Source organism: Microcaecilia unicolor, chromosome 14 (assembly GCF_901765095.1).
Source record: "Microcaecilia unicolor chromosome 14, aMicUni1.1, whole genome shotgun sequence".
Classification (NCBI taxonomy): Eukaryota; Metazoa; Chordata; class Amphibia; order Gymnophiona; family Siphonopidae; genus Microcaecilia; species Microcaecilia unicolor.
Genome location: NC_044044.1, coordinates 12,377,264 through 12,392,592, shown reverse-complemented (window position 1 = coordinate 12,392,592; position 15,329 = coordinate 12,377,264). Strand labels below are relative to the sequence as shown.

The window sequence follows — 15,329 nt, the reverse complement described above, 5'->3', positions numbered from 1 at the left end:
GAGACAGTGGCTAGATCAACAGCGGAAAGGACGGGAACAGCGGCAAGAGGAGCAGGAATTCCAGTTGCGGCGTGAGGAGCGTGAATTCCAGCTGCAGAAAACGAAGTTGGAAGATAGAGATGGCTCATATCCAGAGCTCCAGCCCAACCTCTGTGCCAAGGCCAGAGGCAGGATCCACAGTCTGAATCAGGCCCAACTTGTTTGCGCAGTTTGATGATACCTGAGGTGACACTGATGGATATCTAACTGATTTTGAAAAAAATTGCCGCCTTAAGAAAGACTGGGTGCACTATCTGGGAGGAAAGCTCACTGGTAGAGTACCTGAGGCATTGCAAGGACTGTCCATGGAGACATGCTCCCAGTTTGAGGAGGTGCGCAAAACTTTGTTGAACCTATAGACTAAACATCTGGACTTTGCAAAAGGGGGCTGATAATATTCACAGCGAGTTTATGATTCAGCTAAGATACCAGCATCAGCGGTGGCTCAGTGGATCTGAGGTTAAAACCCTGGAGGACTGCCAAACCCTGATGGTCCTGGAGCAGTTTCTTCAGCGTTGCCATCCAGAGGTGAGGGACATGTTCAAGATCACCAGCCCTGTACTCCTGAGAAGGTGACTGAGTTGGCTGACATCTTTATGGCTAACTGTCCCTGGCTGGCAAACAGAAGCCGTTCTTATCCGCAGCAGCCGGGATCTAAGGGCAGCCAGGGCCCTAAACCAAATATTCCTGCAACTTCAGAGACTGTCAGCAAACTCTCCAGTGTTCCCCAAAAACCTAAAAACTTTAGGCACGAACATCCTTGTTACCAGTGTTGGGCATATAGGACATTTCAAAGCGGATTGCCCAGATAATCCCAAGCCTGCACTAAAAAGGATTTCAGTTCCTGCACCAAAGCTGGCAGCTTTTGTGGGTGGATCCAGTCCCAAAAAGGAGGCCCACAGAGTTGCTCCACATTCATCAAGCAAGGAAGCAGATGGGTTTCCACAATACTACAGCATCCCAGTAACTGTGAACTGGACCCAGGTGGCTGGGCTTCTGGACACTGGCTCTAGCATGACTTTATTACAACCAGAGCTACTGCCGGAAGATGCTATTCTTCCAGGGTGCACTGTGGAGGTAGTGTTAGCCAATGGATCCAGACAGACTGTACCCATTGCTCAAGTATTCCTGGATTGGGGTACCAAGTCTGGATACAGAGAAGCAGGAATAATGAAAAACATACCAGTACTGATGCTTTGAGAGACCGACATGGGTCCAATGAACATTACCCTTGATATTGGAGTCTGCATTTCTGCTACAGTGACCAGTAATCAGGCCCGGCCCGGCCATCCCAACAAACAGAAGCAGCAGAGATCACCTCTCTAGTTCCACATCCTGAGCCAGTCCAGGTGGAACCAGCTGACCAAGCGGCAAGAGGAGGCACTCCAGTATTTCCAGTAGCACCTGATCCTGAGGTGACTGGGGCAATGAGTATGGAACAACCTGACTTAACTGACATACCTATTGAACAAACTGTTGACCCTGATTTGTCAGAGTCACCAGCAGAGACCCTTCCAGTTATGGATACTGATATAGGACAGAGAAATGCTTTTCAGGAAGCACAACACTCTGACCCTGACCTGGAAGCCCTGAGGCAGAGGGCTGGTCAGCCAACCAATGAGACTTGTAAAGATCGTATCCTATGGAAAGGGGGCTTGCTGTACAAAGAAAATGATCCCGTTGATCCCAACAGGCCCCGAATAGCAGGCAAGCAACTTATAGTGCCCAAAGCATACAGAGAACAACTCCTACAGATTGCACATGATATTTCACCAGCAGGACATCAGGGGATGACATGCACACAACTAGATTGACACAGAACTTCCATTGGCCAGGAGTACCTCAAGCCGTAGCTGATTATTGTCGAACCTGTGATGCGTGCCAAAGAGTGAGTAAGACCCAAGATTACCCCTGAGCTGCAGAAAACACAGAAAGCTTAGAAAGTGCCATAAAAATCTGGAAAAAGGAAAAGAATAAAATAAAAAATAAGAAGGGTCCCATGTTTCTCACACAAATAAAAAAGGGCAGGAAGACCAGGAAAAAAAATCACTGGTAAAATTGTGGTACAGAGACAAATAAGACATGTCTGAAGTGTTTCACGGAAAAAAACAAAACTGAAGGTCCTGTGTAAGTCAGGCAGGCAGGAAGGAACACACAAATGTGTGTCAGGCCTGCCAAAAGCTTCCAGAAACTGAAGGAAAGCTGGACATCATCTGTACCAGGGCTTCATCAGCGACATCACCCACTTGTGAGAACTAAATTCTCTGTTGTATCTCTAAGAATGGGGATTCCCTGTGTATGTGCTGCACTGGAACCTTAAATTTCAAGATTATTGACACACCTCTTTGCAGTTTTTTTCTCAGCATTCTCTCCAAGGCCCACTCGACAACATGGCTTCTTACAGTCATCTGTAAAGCAAAACATTTCTTAATTTGTTAATTTGAAAATATTAGGCCCAATATTCAAAAGGTTTGAGTTAGAGACGCTTCTGCTTGGTTAAACAACACTGAGCAGACTGGCCAACGATATTGATCGGCACTTAACCAAGCAGTGAGCTGAATATTAGCTCTAACCACCCATTCTAAAACTGAGCACTGGAGAGGTGGTCCAGGAGCGGAGTGGTGGAGGAGCCATATTCAATGCCAGAACCTAAATAACTAAGCAATCAGATAGGACCATATAACAGGCTGACTTCATCATTGGCTGCTCAGCTATGTGGATGGTAACACTGAATATCAGCTGGCACTCAGTAGGGCATGGCAACCAGGTTGCCAATCCGATTCTCCTCCCCCCCCCCACCCGATCCCCCAAACTCAGTTCCAATCCTCCATCATAGGACCCCATTCAATTCAGGACCTCCATAATCTGATTTTCCTCAGATTCGATCCCAACTCAGGACCCCCCGATCCTCCCCACTCAGGAACCCCCCCTCCGGCATCTGATCCCCCCATCAGGAAGTCCCATCCTATCCCCCCAACTCAGGAACTTCTTTCATCCAACCCACCTCACTCAGGAATATCCCCCATCTCACCCTCTTAACCCAGGAATCCCCTTGATGCTCCAGCTACCCCCCCCAACTCCCCCCAAGAAACCCCGGGACTTACGTGGGGGTCATTTGTGATGATACAGTGAGAGGGACCAGGACAGATCCCCTTCCAATTCTATCCCATGTGGCTTCATGTGCAAAATGGTGCCCATTGTCCTCTGGTGGTAGTCTCTCAATACTACTGCTAGGGTCAGCCTTCCATTTAAATGGTTCTTGAGGATCAGGATTGGTGGAAGCAAAACCGAGGATGTCCCTGATTTAGGGGGATCAGATAAAGGGGGGTTCCAGAGTGAGAGGGATCAAATACTGGCCTCCTGAGGTGGGGGAGGCCTATAGCGGAGGATTAAAATCTGAGAAGGGAGTTTGAGGACTAAACAGATCACCTTATGTAGGTCCTGGCTGAATATCAGCTAGGACCCAGGTAAACATTGGTGGCCAGCACATGCCCAGTTGTGTAGATATTTAATGCTGGTGCACAGACATGGCCTGGCAAATACAGGGGGATTGGATATGGGGGGGGGGGGGGGGGTCCAAAGTGGGAGGGATCAAATAGTGGCCTCCTGAGGTAGGGGAGGCCTATGGCGGAGGATTAAAATATGAGAATGTAACGCCAATTTTTTAAAAAAGTTCCAGAGGAGATCCGGGAAATTATAGACCAGGGAGTCTGACGTTGGTGCCGGGCAAAATGGTAGAGACTATTAAGAACAAAATTACAGAGCATATTCAAAAGCATGGATTAATGAGACAAAGTCTCATTAATCAGAAACACCATGGTCCGACCATTACAAATTAAGCCTAACCCTAAAATAGCGGAAAAGGGGCTCTCCCCACACACAAGAACACACAACTCACACCACGCGAGGCCAAACAGACCCGGTTACTTTTTGGCACCAGATATACAACGACTGGACAGCAAAAACGGAATCCGTATATTACCTCTCAGATTGGGACAAAAGATGCAGACACATACTAGACGAAATAGCACCCTTACAAACTAGAACCTCACGGAGACATACCTCGATACCGTAGTTCAATGAAGAATTGAAAAAACTAAAAACACAATCTAGGAAACTGGAACGCGCGTAGAAAAAAAAAAAACGAACACACACTAACCGCTTGGAAACAACTACAAATGAAATACAAATACGCAATAAGGCAGACCAAAAGGTCGTACTACAAAACTAAAATTGGGCCGGACTACAAAAACACGAAGAAACTATACCATCTTGTGAACAAACCACTGGACACTATGCCGGTCACCACAACCAACACTGACATCCCATCTGCAGACAACCTTGCTAAATATTTCAATGAAAAAAAATCGTAAATCTACGTAAAGCCCTAGGAACAACATGGACATAGAAAACTTCATTAATGGTCTAGACCCTGGTGAATACCCTGCTGACCGAATATGGTCAAATTTTGCCCCCCTCAGTGCCGATACAGTCACCCAAGCGATTATAAAATACTCCAGTAGCCACTGTCAACTGGACATCTGTCCCAGCTACCTAATACAATCTGCCCCCCCATCGCTTCATAACAGATCTCACATCCCACTTCTACAGCAGGGTACCTACCCTAAAGAAAAAGGCAACATCCTGCTCACCCCAATACCAAAAGACACCAAGAAAAAAACAGATGACATTACCAACTATACCGCCCAGTAGCATCTATCCCATTAGTAGTCAAACTAATGTAAGGTCTGGTGACCAAGCAACTCAACGACTACATAAACAAATTCACTATACTACATGAGTCACAATCAGGATTTCGACCCCTACACAGTACTACTTACTCTCCTAACCAAATTCAAGCAGGAAATAGCAATAGGCAAAAGCATTCTCCTCCTCCAATTTGACATGTCAAGTGCATTCGACATGGTCAACCACAACATACTACTAAGACTTCTAGAACACTTTGGAATCCGTGGCAGTACTCTTAATTGGATCAAGGGCTTTCTAACCACAAGAACATATCAAGTGAAATCAAAATCAAACATATCATCACCGTGGAAACCAGCCTGCGGAGTACCACAAGGATCACCACTATCACCGATCCTTTTCAACCTCATGATGACACCACTAACCAAGACCTTACTCACCCAAGGCCTATGCCTTTTATCTATACTGATGATGTTACATTATATATCCCCTTCAAACATGACTTGGCAGAAATCACCAACGAAATCAAGCTCAGCTTAAACAGCATGAACTCATGGGCTAACGCATTCCAACTAAAACAATACAGAAAAAACACACTGTCTCATCATCTCATCACAATACAATACATACAAACCCACAAGCATCAACACCCCAGGGCACACCCTCCCTATCTCAGACAGCCTGAAAATTCTCGGAGTAACAATTGACCGTAACCTCTCACTTGAGACCCAAGCGAAATCCACCATAAATAAAATGTTTTTCTCAATGTGGAAACTCAAACGCGTGAAACCATTCTTCCCGACGGAAATATTTCGAAACCTGACACAAACAATGGTACTAAGCCATGCAGACTACTGTAATGGAATCTATGCAGGATGCAAAGATCAAATCATTAAAAAACTTCAAACCACCCAAAACACAGCAGCCAGGCTTATATTTGGAAAAACGCGTTTTTACAGCACCAAACCACTCAGAGAAAAACTGCATTGGCTACCAATCAAAGAACGAAATCACGTTCAAAATCTGCACGACTGTTCATAAAATCATTTACGGCAAAGCACCTGGATACATGACAGACCTTATTGACCTGCCAACCAGAAATACCACTAAATCTACATGATCATACCTAAACCTCCATTACCCAAGCAACAAAGGACTCAAATATAAATCCACCTATGCATCCAGCTTTTCCTACTTAAGCGCACAACTATGGAACGCACTGCCAAAAATAGTAAAAACTATGCCAGACCACCTTAATTTCAGGAAATCACTAAAAACGGTCTTGTTCAAAAGAGCATACCCCACCGACCCAACATAAAAATACATGGACACCTGCGACACAATGCAACCAAAGAACATAAAAGACATTGAAAGATCAGCTAGAGTCAAAAAGCTCTTAATGTAATACAAAATATACAAAGACTCTAGGAGACAAAACTTCAAAGAAGGTGCATTAAAGTGGAGAAAAACCCTCAGAAACCTGGGGCAAACTGTCGCAGGTTTAGAGCAAGGTTACTAATAACAAGAGTAACACGCCCAGATTCTATCACTGGGTATAAAAAACTCCACAAAATTGGACAAAATTGTTTTAAACATTAAGCTGCCTTATGTGTTAGCATAATTATCTTGCTTTAACAAAAATATGATTCTTAATTGCTGAACTGTTAAATTTACAGCATCAAAAAAAGTGAGAACACAACTTGATAAAGTGAATAAAGCATTACCTGACTCTTCCTTCCCCTCCCCCCTCTATAAGTTCCCCCAACTACACCTACCTTACATGTACCTTATCTACCACAACATCACCTTGTATTCATTCGTACCATGTATTTGTTCAGACCGGAATCGGCTAACGCCGTAACGGCAACATGTAAGCCACATTGAGCCTGCAAAAAGGTGGGAAAATGTGGGATACAAATGCAACAAATAAATAAAGTCAACATGGATTTAGTGAAGGGAAATCTTGCCTCACCAATCTACTACATTTCTTTGAAGGGGTGAACAAACATGTGGATAAAGGTGAGCCGGTTGATATTGTGTATCTGGATTTTCAGAAAGTGTTTGACAGAGTAACTCATGAGAGACTCCAGAGGAAATTGGAGAGTCATGGGATAGGAGGTAGTGTTCTATTGTGATTAAAAACTGGTTAAAAGATAGAAAACAGGCCCCTGGCATGCTGCCTAGCAAGAGTTTAAAAACTGCAGTTCTCCAGAGGTCACATGATGCTGTGAGTGGCGGAAGACATGCAGAGAGAGAGCTGCTCGGGGGATTCCCCTCTTTTGCTGAAATTCCATTATTTTGAAACGACAAAGGAAAGGTTTATTGCTACTGAAGTGGCGTGGGAGTGAATGGACAAGTTTGTGGCGAAAACAGAGCAGCAAATGTCAACCAAGGCGCCGAGAAGGGGGCCAGACAGATCGCACCCAAGCAAGGACAAAATGGCGGCTTCCCCTCTGGCCCCACAAGCCCTTCCCGACTTCATTCCGGAGCTTACATACACTGTGGTGAAGGCCCTAGACTCCCAGTTCACCCAACTATCGGAGCAAATCGCGGGAATGGTCCAAGCCACAGCAGATTTGACCCGTCGGACAGGCGAACTAGAATGCAGAGTTGCCGACGCAGAGGATACCTTACAGGAGCAAGCGGAAAGTATAGAGGCCTTCAAAGCCCTGACTAACTCGCAACAATCTGAGAAGTTCTGAGAGGACATTTCTCTGGTAAGTGAACGCTACTTTGCTTTGTGCTTTGGGAATTTAAAGATTGGGGTTTAAAGGAGGAGCTGTAGGTTAGTGTTAGGCAAAATAAAAATATAAAAAGCAAATTTTAAACAACTAATCGCCATAGTCTTTTCCACTTAGTTTTAAAAGCTTTGTACCACAGCATTAACAGATAGAATCTAACAAGCACTGTTAGTCTTCCTGCCCACCCCTAGGCCAACTCTTCATTAATAGCGAAAGCTACATACCTGTAGAAGGTATTCGCTGAGGACAGCAGGCTGATTGCTCACACGAATGGGTGATGTCCACGGCAGCCCCTCCGATCGGAGATCTTCACTAGCAACAGCGTTTGCTAGCCCTCGTGTGCGCATGCACCGTGCGCATGTGCGACCGTCTTCCCGCCCGAACGCGCTCGTGTTCATCAGTCCAGTACATAGCAAAGACATAGACAAGGGAAGACACAACTCCAAAGGGGAGGCGGCCGGGTAGGTGAGAACAATCAGCCTGCTGTCCTCGGAGAATACCTTCTACAGGTATGTAGCTTTCGCTTTCTCCGAGGACAAACAGGCTGCTTGTTCTCACAAATGGGGTATCCCTAGAGCCCAAGCTCACTCAAAACAACAAACATTGGTCAAATGGGCCTCGCAACGGCGAGGACATAACTGAGATTGACCTAAACTTATTCAACTAACAGAGAGTGCAGCCTGGAACAGAATAAAAATGGGCCTAGGGGGGTGGAGTTGGATTCTAAACCCCAAACAGATTCTGCAGCACCGACTACCCGAACCGACTGTCGCGTCGGCTATCCTGCTGTAGGCAGTAATGCGATATGAATGTGTGGACAGATGACCACGTCGCAGCCTTGCAAATCTCTTCGATAGTGGCTGACTTCAAGTGGGCCACTGATGCTGCCATGGCTCTAACACTATGAGCCGTGACATGACCCTCAAGAGTCAGCCCAGACTGGGCGTAAGCGAAGGAGATGCAATCTGCTAGCCAATTAGAGATGTTGCGTTTCCCGACAGCCACTCCCATTCTGTTGGGATCAAAAGAAACAAACATTTGGGCGGACTGTCTGTGGGGCTGTGTCCGCTCCAGATAGAAGGCCAATGCTCGTTTGCAGTCCAATGTGTGCAGCTGGCGTTCAGCAGAGCGGGCATGAGGACGGGGAAAGAATGTTGGCAAGACAATTGACTGGTTCAGATGGAACTCCAACACCACCTTCTGTATATACAGTGGGGGAAATAAGTATTTGATCCCTTGCTGATTTTGTAAGTTTGCCCACTGACAAAGACATGAGCAGCCCATAATTGAAGGGTAGGTTATTGGTAACAGTGAGAGATAGCACATCACAAATTAAATCCGGAAAATCACATTGTGGAAAGTATATGAATTTATTTGCATTCTGCAGAGGGAAATAAGTATTTGATCCCCCACCAACCAGTAAGAGATCTGGCCCCTACAGACCAGGTAGATGCTCCAAATCAACTCGTTACCTGCATGACAGACAGCTGTCAGCAATGGTCACCTGTATGAAAGACACCTGTCCACAGACTCAGTGAATCAGTCAGACTCTAACCTCTACAAAATGGCCAAGAGCAAGGAGCTGTCTAAGGATGTCAGGGACAAGATCATACACCTGCACAAGGCTGGAATGGGCTACAAAACCATCAGTAAGACGCTGGGCGAGAAGGAGACAACTGTTGGTGCCATAGTAAGAAAATGGAAGAAGTACAAAATGACTGTCAATCGACAAAGATCTGGGGCTCCACGCAAAATCTCACCTCATGGGGTATCCTTGATCATGAGGAAGGTTAGAAATCAGCCTACAACTACAAGGGGGGAACTTGTCAATGATCTCAAGGCAGCTGGGACCACTGTCACCACGAAAACCATTGGTAACACATTACGACATAACAGATTGCAATCCTGCAGTGCCCGCAAGGTCCCCCTGCTCCGGAAGGCACATGTGACGGCCCGTCTGAAGTTTGCCAGTAAACACCTGGATGATGCCGAGAGTGATTGGGAGAAAGTGCTGTGGTCAGATGAGACAAAAATTGAGCTCTTTGGCATGAACTCAACTCGCCGTGTTTGGAGGAAGAGAAATGCTGCCTATGACCCAAAGAACACCGTCCCCACTGTCAAGCATGGAGGTGGAAATGTTATGTTTTGGGGGTGTTTCTCTGCTAAGGGCACAGGACTACTTCACCGCATCAATGGGAGAATGGATGGGGCCATGTACCGTACAATTCTGAGTGACAACCTCCTTCCCTCCGCCAGGGCCTTAAAAATGGGTCGTGGCTGGGTCTTCCAGCACGACAATGACCCAAAACATACAGCCAAGGCAACAAAGGAGTGGCTCAGGAAGAAGCACATTAGGGTCATGGAGTGGCCTAGCCAGTCACCAGACCTTAATCCCATTGAAAACTTATGGAGGGAGCTGAAGCTGCGAGTTGCCAAGCGACAGCCCAGAACTCTTAATGATTTAGAGATGATCTGCAAAGAGGAGTGGACCAAAATTCCTCCTGACATGTGTGCAAACCTCATCATCAACTACAGAAGACGTCTGACCGCTGTGCTTGCCAACAAGGGTTTTGCCACCAAGTATTAGGTCTTGTTTGCCAGAGGGATTAAATACTTATTTCCCTCTGCAGAATGCAAATAAATTCATATACTTTCCACAATGTGATTTTCCGGATTTAATTTGTGATGTGCTATCTCTCACTGTTACCAATAACCTACCCTTCAATTATGGGCTGCTCATGTCTTTGTCAGTGGGCAAACTTACAAAATCAGCAAGGGATCAAATACTTATTTCCCCCACTGTATATGGCCGCCCTTGCTCTCAGTAAAATACAGGTCAATGGCTCAGGCTAAAGAGCTAGGCCTCCACAAGCAAATGGCTCATAATAAGAGCTGGGCTTCTCTTAAAAATCCAAAGTCATCTCTGATACAAAATACATTTTTCTGCAGCACAAGCTGAACTGAGTTCTCAGGGAGCTGGCACGGGAGGGGGTCTTTTGCTCTTATAAACATGCCTGGGACTGGCATCAGTGAAGAGTCATGAAAGATGTTTTGGGCTAATGAAAGTAGATAAAGGGGTAGATGTACATAGTTAGAGAGTACTCAGAGGGAGGGGGAGCTGAGAATAGCTGAGAAAAGCAGAATGACCGATGAAGTCATCTCGCCACCTGTGCTTTGCACCCCTTTTGTGTATAGTTGGAACCTGGGACCTAATGAAGTCAAACTTATCGGTTCCTTATCAACTGACAAGGGATAGCATGTTCTGCTGACAAAGCTGGATCCCATTGGAATCCATTGGGTTGAGACAGTATAAAGGAAGCACCCCGAGAAGTGTAAGACGCAGAAGGAGAGACAGAGAGAGAGAGACAGACGCAGATGCTGATGGAGGAGAGAGACAGAGTACCACCGAGAGCTGATGTGTCGTGTGATTCTGTTCCACTGTATGATTGACTGAATTGCTGGTATCCTCATTATTGGGTAATGTATCAATGCTAATTAATACTAATAAACTATATCTCTTTAACTAATTAAAACTGGGTTCCTCTTTAATTATAGACTTAGCTACGGCTGAGCCTGTACTGAACTGCCATGAGCAGATTCAAGGTTGGAAAAGCTAGATATTTGGAGGGCATATGTAACTTTGCCCAGAGAGAGATGAGACGGGCCACTGCTTCCGCTGCTTGATTAGCAAAGGCAGATTCTGAGAAAATAAACATATTGGTAGCCAGAGGATGGTTACTCCCTCTTGGGCTTCGAATCTGCCTTTGTAAATTTATTTAAAATTGCCCGAAGAGCTGTAAGTTCTAAACCCTTTTTCTCACATTTTTTAAATATCCTTATCCTGGCCCTTGAAACTGCCATTTCTTTCTATAGCTTTTAAAAGTTTTCCCTAACAAGTGCTGTAGTTCACTATCTCAAGGACATGAGAATCTGGGAAGCTTGCCCACTTTAGCTGCCTTATCAGTCCAGCACTGCTTCGGCAGAGGAGGCTCTACAGTTTACTTTTAAAAGCTCAGAAAGTGATTTTTTTCCCCCTTTTCCGTTCGTTTTTTGTCCCTGTTCTATGCTGAAGTGGTACAAGTTAAACAGTCATTTACACAGGTATTCTTTTTAACCTCCCGCTGTCTATCCTCTGTCAACTGTATTGCTCCTAAATCCATCTAACTAACTCCCTCTCTTATCTTTTTCATATCTTTCAACTCCAGTTTCATCTCGAAACTGGTACAACTTTTTTTTTCAACATATTCTCGACGGTGGACCTATGCAAGGGTCCTTCCCTTAACGCCGATGAGATTTATGATTCCCTATCTCTAGATTTTCAGTCTGCCTCCTTCGGCAGCACTTTCTCATACACAAACAGCCTTCCCCTGGCTGCGGTCCCAAATTACCACCTTTAGCTGGGTTAATTTTTTTTTAGTTAGCCTGTGCCAATTACTGGACACTGTCCCACCCAATGCTGAATTTCCCTAATCGAAGATACTGTCTGTGAGCTGGCAGTATCGGGATATGAGTGTAAGCATCCTTTAAGTCCAGAGAGCATAGCCAATCGTTTTCCTGAATCATGGGGAAAAGGGTGCCCAGGGAAAGCATTCTGAACTTTTCTCGGACCAGATATTTGTTCAGGGCCCTTAGGTCTAGGATGGGACACATCCCCCCTGTTTTCTTTTCCACAAGGAAGTACCTGGAATAGAATCCCAGCCCTTCTTGCCCTGGTGGCACAGGCTCAACCGCATTGGCGCTAAGAAGGGTGGAGAGTTCCTCTGCAAGTACCTGCTTGTGCTAGAAGCTGAAGGACTGAGCTCCCTGTGGGCAATTTGAAGGCTTTGTGACCAAATTGAAGGAGTATCCGAGCCGGACTATTTGAAAAACCCACTGGTCGGAGGTTATGAGAGGCCACCTTTGGTGAAAAAATTTTAACCTCCCCCCGACCGGTAGATCATCCAGCACAGACACTTTGATTGCGGCTATGCTCTGCTGGAGCCAGTCAAAAGCCCATCCCTTGCTTTTGCTGGGGTGCTGCAGGGGCCTGTAGAGGCGCACGCTGTTGACGAGAACGAGCGCGCTGGGGTTTGGCCTGGGCAGCAGGCTGGCAAGAGAGAGGATTGTACCTACGCTTATTAGAAGAATAGGTAACAGTCCGCCTTCCCCCATAAAAACGTCTACCAGTTGAGGTAGATGCTGAAGGCGTCCGGTGGGAGAATTTGTTGAAAGCGGTGTCCCGCTGGTGGAGCTGTTCTACCACCTGTTCAACCTTTTCTCCAAAAATATTATCCCCCCGGCAAGGAGAGTCTGCTATCCGCTACTGGAGCCTATTCTCCAGGTCTGAGGCGCACAGCCATGAGAGTCTGCGCATCACCACACCTTGAGCAGTGGCCCTGGACGTGACATCAAAAGTATCGTAAACATCCCTGGCCAGGAATTTACGACATGCCTTCAGCTGCCTGACCACCTGCTGAAAAGGCTTGGCTTGCTCAGAGGGGAGCTTGTCCACCAAGTCTGCCAACTGTCGCACATTATTCCGCATATGAATGCTCGTGTAGAGCTGGTAGGACTGAATTTTGGAAATGAGCATTGCAGAATGGTAGGCCTTCCTCCCAAAAGAATCCAAGGTTCTAGAGTCTTTGCCCGGGGGTGCCGAAGCATACTCTCTAGAACTCTTGACCTTCTTAAGGGCCAGATCCACCACACCAGAGTCGTGAGGCAACTGAGTCCTTATCAACTCCGGGTCCCCATGTATCCGATACTGGGATTCGATCTTCTTGGGAATGTGGGGATTAGTTAGCGGCTTCGCCCAGGTCGCCAGCAATGTCTTCTTGAGAACATGATGCATGGGTACTGTGGACGATTCCTTAGGTGGCGAAGGATAGTCCAAAAGCTCAAACATTTCAGCCCTTGGCTCATCCTCCGTAACCACAGGGAAGGGAATGGCCGTAGACATTTCCCGGACAAAGGCCGCGAAAGATAGATTCTCGGGAAGAGAAAGCTGTCTTTCAGGGGAGGGATTGGGATCAGAAGGAAGACCGTCAGACTCCTCATCTGAGAAATATCTGATGTCTTCCTCTGCTTCCCTCGAGGCCTCACCATTGGTGTCGGACACCAGTTCATGAACCTCTGTCCGAAGCTGAGCCCGCCTCGACTCCGTAGGAGCATGGCTACGGTGGGAGCATTGAGAGGAAGACTCCCGCACCGGCGGCGATGGAGCTCCCTCCATCGATGTCGGGGAGTCTGCCTGGGAGGCAGCCGATGCCAGTACCGCAAGCGGTACCGGTACGGGAGACCTCACCACGGACGAGGGCCCAGCCGTCGCCTCAGTCGTCGGTACTGGCGGCGCAAGCACCCCGGTACTGGAGAAGGGAGCAACAGCTCTTCCAGGATCCCAGGAAGGATGGCCCTGAGGCTCTCGTTCAGAGCGGCTGTCGAGAGAGGCAAGGAGTCCGGTACCGGCGACGAGCTCAGAATCTGTCCAGGACACGGAGGCAGTACCGGGCTGTCCACGGGGCAGCACATCGACACCTCCTGAATGGAAGGTGAGCGGTCCTCCCGATGTCGACGCTTGGGTGCCGGTGGCACCTGCAACCCAGAGCTCTCAGTACCACGTCTGGAAGGTAACCGATGACGATGCTTCTTTGCCTTCGCACGAAGCACGTCACCGGTACCTCCCGGTACCGAAGAGGAGGACGTCGAATCCAAACATCTCCTGTGGACCGGGTCCAAAAGAGGTCGATCCCGGGGCGGCCTGTACCGCAGGAGCCCTCGAGGCAGGCGGAGACCTACTCGAGGGCTCACCGCCACCAGCAGGGGAATGGACAGCCCTCACCTACACTCTGGAAGACATTTGAAGCACCCTCCGACGACATCGATACCACCGATGACCTCGGTATCGTAGAAACTGGATCACCGGCAGAAGAGCTGGGTACCGCAGACGTCGACGCACCGGACGATAACCTCAGTACTGAAGACGTCGAAGCACCGGACGAGGCCCTGAACAACAGATTCCACTGGGCCAATCTCGCCGCCTGAGTCCGCTTCTTTAAAAGAAGGCAGAGAGTACAGGCCTGGGGGCGATGCCCGGTCCCCAGACACTGAAGGCACGAAAAGTGCCTGTCAGTGAGGGAGATAGTCCGGCTGCACTGGGTGCACTTTTTGAAGCCGCTGGGCTTCGAGGACATGGGCGGAAAAATCACACCGGCGAAGTCAAAATTCGCGATGATGGCTAATGGCACCCAAAATTTTAGAAAAAACCCGTACGGGCGGCGAAAGGAAACTTATGGGAAAAAACTTGACGTAAGGGAAGTTTTGTTTTTTTTTAAACGAAGAGACACACGACGGAAAAAGAGAAAACAGGACACTTCCGAACGGAAAAACGCGGCGAAAAGACGCGAGGGGTCTCCTTGGGGCACAGACCGACCGAAAAACAGCCGTCCTGAGCCGTGGAAAAAAGAAGACTGACGAACACAAGCGCGTTCGGGCGGGAAGACGGTCGCGCATGTGCACAATGCATGCGCGCGAGGGTTAGCAAATGCTGTTGTTAGTGAAGATCTCCGATCAGAGGTGCTGCCGTGGACGTCACCCATTCGTGAGAACAAGCAGCCTGCTTGTCCTCGGCGAATATCCAGTATACTGTAGGCTGCCAGAAGTCATCCAGGATCCTGCCAATATTCAGTGGCTTACATATAACCGTTAACGGTGTTAGCCGATTACGGTTTGAACAAATACATAGTATGAATGAATACAAAGTGATATTGTGGTATAATGAGGTATATGTATGGTAAGAAACAGTTGGGGGGAACTTAGAGAGGGAAAGGGGAAAGAAGAGTCAGGTAAGGTAAAATTATGTCTTAC

General features: G+C 47.3%; 1 protein-coding gene across 1 annotated transcript in view; it reads right to left on the bottom strand.

The window, feature by feature from the left end:
* ZCWPW1 (zinc finger CW-type and PWWP domain containing 1) overlaps positions 1 to 15,329 on the bottom strand; it is a 230,803-nt gene that overhangs the window by 168,180 nt on the left and 47,294 nt on the right. Inside the window, exon 5 of the mRNA XM_030188050.1 lies at positions 2,381 to 2,447. Within this exon, the coding sequence (XP_030043910.1) occupies positions 2,381 to 2,447 (67 nt within the window). The remainder of the gene's footprint in view (positions 1 to 2,380; positions 2,448 to 15,329) is intronic.